The sequence below is a fragment of the Orycteropus afer genome, unplaced genomic scaffold, assembly GCF_000298275.1.
Source record: "Orycteropus afer afer isolate SDZICR_OR568_19922 unplaced genomic scaffold, OryAfe1.0 scaffold00054, whole genome shotgun sequence".
NCBI lineage: Eukaryota > Metazoa > Chordata > Mammalia > Tubulidentata > Orycteropodidae > Orycteropus > Orycteropus afer.
Window position 1 is genome coordinate 1,670,118 of NW_006921641.1, and position 2,742 is coordinate 1,672,859.

The window sequence follows — 2,742 nt, forward strand, 5'->3', positions numbered from 1 at the left end:
TTTCCATTCTCTACGACCCACAAGGTAGAGCTGCGAGAACCACACTGGCTGCTCCCGGGGCTCCAGAAAACACTTTTCTTTGGGACACCCACCAAAGTCCTGACATACCCAAGCCCCTCCCCTCGCCACACACACCCGCCTCGCCTCAAAATTCGCACATGCGTACACCCAATAAGAACAGGTTAAAGCGCTCCCCCTTCGCTTGGTCTCCACGTCCAGCTGCCACGCAGCAAATTCTCCTGCCTTTCTTCTGGCGGCTGGCTTCATTATTCACGTAATACGCATGTGCGAAACTGTGCGGCCAAGCAATCCTTGGCTGGTAGGGGTGGGGCGGCAGGCAGAACCAAGCTTCTTGCGCACGCTCAGGACATGCGCAGTACAGGGGCTGAGGCGCCAGCTGTCGATTTGGACATTCCGGGAGGTGGCGCATGCGTGAGTGTACGCGTTGCCGGCGAAGAGGGGAGCCTGACGACTCGGAAATTTGAATACCACAGTAGCATGGAGTGTGACCTCATGGAGACTGACATCTTGGAGTCGTTGGAAGATCTAGGGTAAGACTGCCAGGGCACGGGTCTCCCAAATCCCACACTGCCTGGTCCCCGGGAACACCTTCTCCGCCCCAATCTGAGACACTCTTGCTTGTCCACGCCGCACCCTGTGGCTCCTGGTTTTCGACTCCCTGTCGCCCCGGAACCCCGGTGCCACGTCCACTGCTTGCCTCGCCGGCTCGGTGCCCTCCAACTCTCACGCCCCTAGCTCTTCCCTGTGATCCGTGCAGCCGACTTACCCTCAGCGTTTGTCAATCATTCGTGTCATTGTCTTGGCTCTAGTTTTTACCGTGCCCCACCCCCCCGCCAGCTTCAGCTTCTTTCTTTCTCCCCATCCACCTGCCCTAGCTTCCTCTCCAGAGGTTGCCAAAGTTGATTCTGGTTTTTTTCGTTACTTGTCCCCTGAACTTCTTCAGCCTGTCTAGTCTTGAACCTCTCGCTTCTCTTAATAAACCTCCTTTGCTCAGTCATCTCTCCACATGGATCTTGGCTTCCCTAAGCCACACTTGTGTGCTCTGCATCCGTTCCGCTAGCCAGTTTACTGTACACCGCACCTACCACCACCTCCAAGGAAACCACTATCAGGTTCCTTGAATCGCTGACACTCAGTTTCATTGAGCCACCACAGCCCTCGGTGTCATCTTATTGCACTAAGCCCCTTCGTATCTCAGGTCCGTGCATATTTGTTTTGCATTTTGTTTCTCATTCTCCTGACAGCTAGCATTAGTTCATCAGTATGTAGAAGCTGGCAATAGGGCTTATCTCACTGGGTCACCGGGGTCAGTACACTCTAATAAAACTTGAGAACTTAAAACTTCTTTGGGTAAATGTGGTTCCAGAAACAAATTGCATGATTAAATATTTGGTTACAGGTGCAGTCAAGAACTGCAAATTTAGCTAGTTGTACAGTATTTATAAAGTGACAAGTCCTTTATCAAAACATTCCTTTACCATTTTCATGACATGGGAAACTTTGGGGAAACCTTTTCTCTTTAGAAAAGGACACTGTGAAAGCTTCCAAAACTAGTTCACTTAAGCAACTTGCTGTCCTGGTAGACATTTTTAGGTAAGGAAATTGTTGTTGTTGTTGTTACGTGCCGTCGAGTCGGACCCTACTCATAGCGACCCCTCCTTGGGTTTCCGAGGCAGTATCACTACGGAAGTAGATTGCCCCATCGTCCTTCTGAGGAGTGGCTGGTGGGTTTGAACCGCCAGCCTTCTGGTTAGCAGTCAAGTGCCTTAGGCACTATACTACCAGAGCTCCCAGGTAAGGAAATAGTGCTTATCATTTTTCTTTGTCAAGTAAATTATCCTTGTTCTTTTCTTTATAACTTGAATATTTTCTGGAATATACCAGATTTTGGGGGGCTTACTTCTTTGATTAGGGCACAAGTAAAAGTTATATTCAGCAAAATGATCTTTTTTGGTGGACATTCTTTGGCTAAGATTGCTTGTTCACACATGATACCATTCATTCAGCAAACATTTTTGAGGATCATTTGTTCTGTGGCTGGTATTGGATGGAGTATTAAGGTACTGGTAAGGTAGCAGAGAAATTTCACAGTATGTGAGAATAAGGGTGAGCAGCATGGAGAAGGGCCCCTTTACTAGGAAAGGGAATGAAGTCCTAGGAGCTTCCACAAGTGACGTTTAAGGTTAGTCTTAAGTAGCAGGAGAATGAGAGGGAAAAGGTAGAACTTATTTATTTAAGGTCATACTCTGCAAGGATAGAGGTCACTTAAAAATTGGTGTTGGATGCTGTTTCTTCCCAGTATTATTGTTCTTTTATCCTCTTTCAACTACATTTTTCCTTTCTTGCGTACAGTAAAAGTAACTATTATTGTATAAATGTAAGCATATAAATAATTGAGATGAATTGATGTAAACTGTGGGCCTTTCTGAAAACTTTGCTATCAATTTTAACCTTAACTACTTTGGTGATATCCAGACATTAAAATTCAGCTTTAATGATGGGTGTTTGATGTGTATCTTTGAAGAATTCACTGAGAAATAATAAATTTAAATGACTGTATCTTGTAAGTCTAACCTGGCACATAGTAGGAATTCAGTAACTACTTGTCAAGTAAACTAAAAAAGTCTAAAAATGTAAAGCACAAGTAGAAGTGTCTAGGCCTTTATCCTAATGTGTGGTATGTGGTTTTAAAGTCTAGATGTGATTTAAAGTCTAGATGCT

At 45.6% G+C, this 2,742-nt stretch overlaps 1 protein-coding gene across 1 annotated transcript in view; it reads left to right on the plus strand.

Moving 5' to 3' along the window:
- Positions 1-498: 498 nt before the first annotated feature.
- FAM98A (family with sequence similarity 98 member A) overlaps positions 499-2,742 on the plus strand; it is a 22,394-nt gene continuing 20,150 nt past the window's right edge. The window contains exon 1 of the mRNA XM_007938786.2: positions 499-551. Coding sequence (XP_007936977.1) covers positions 499-551 — 53 coding nt within the window. The remainder of the gene's footprint in view (positions 552-2,742) is intronic.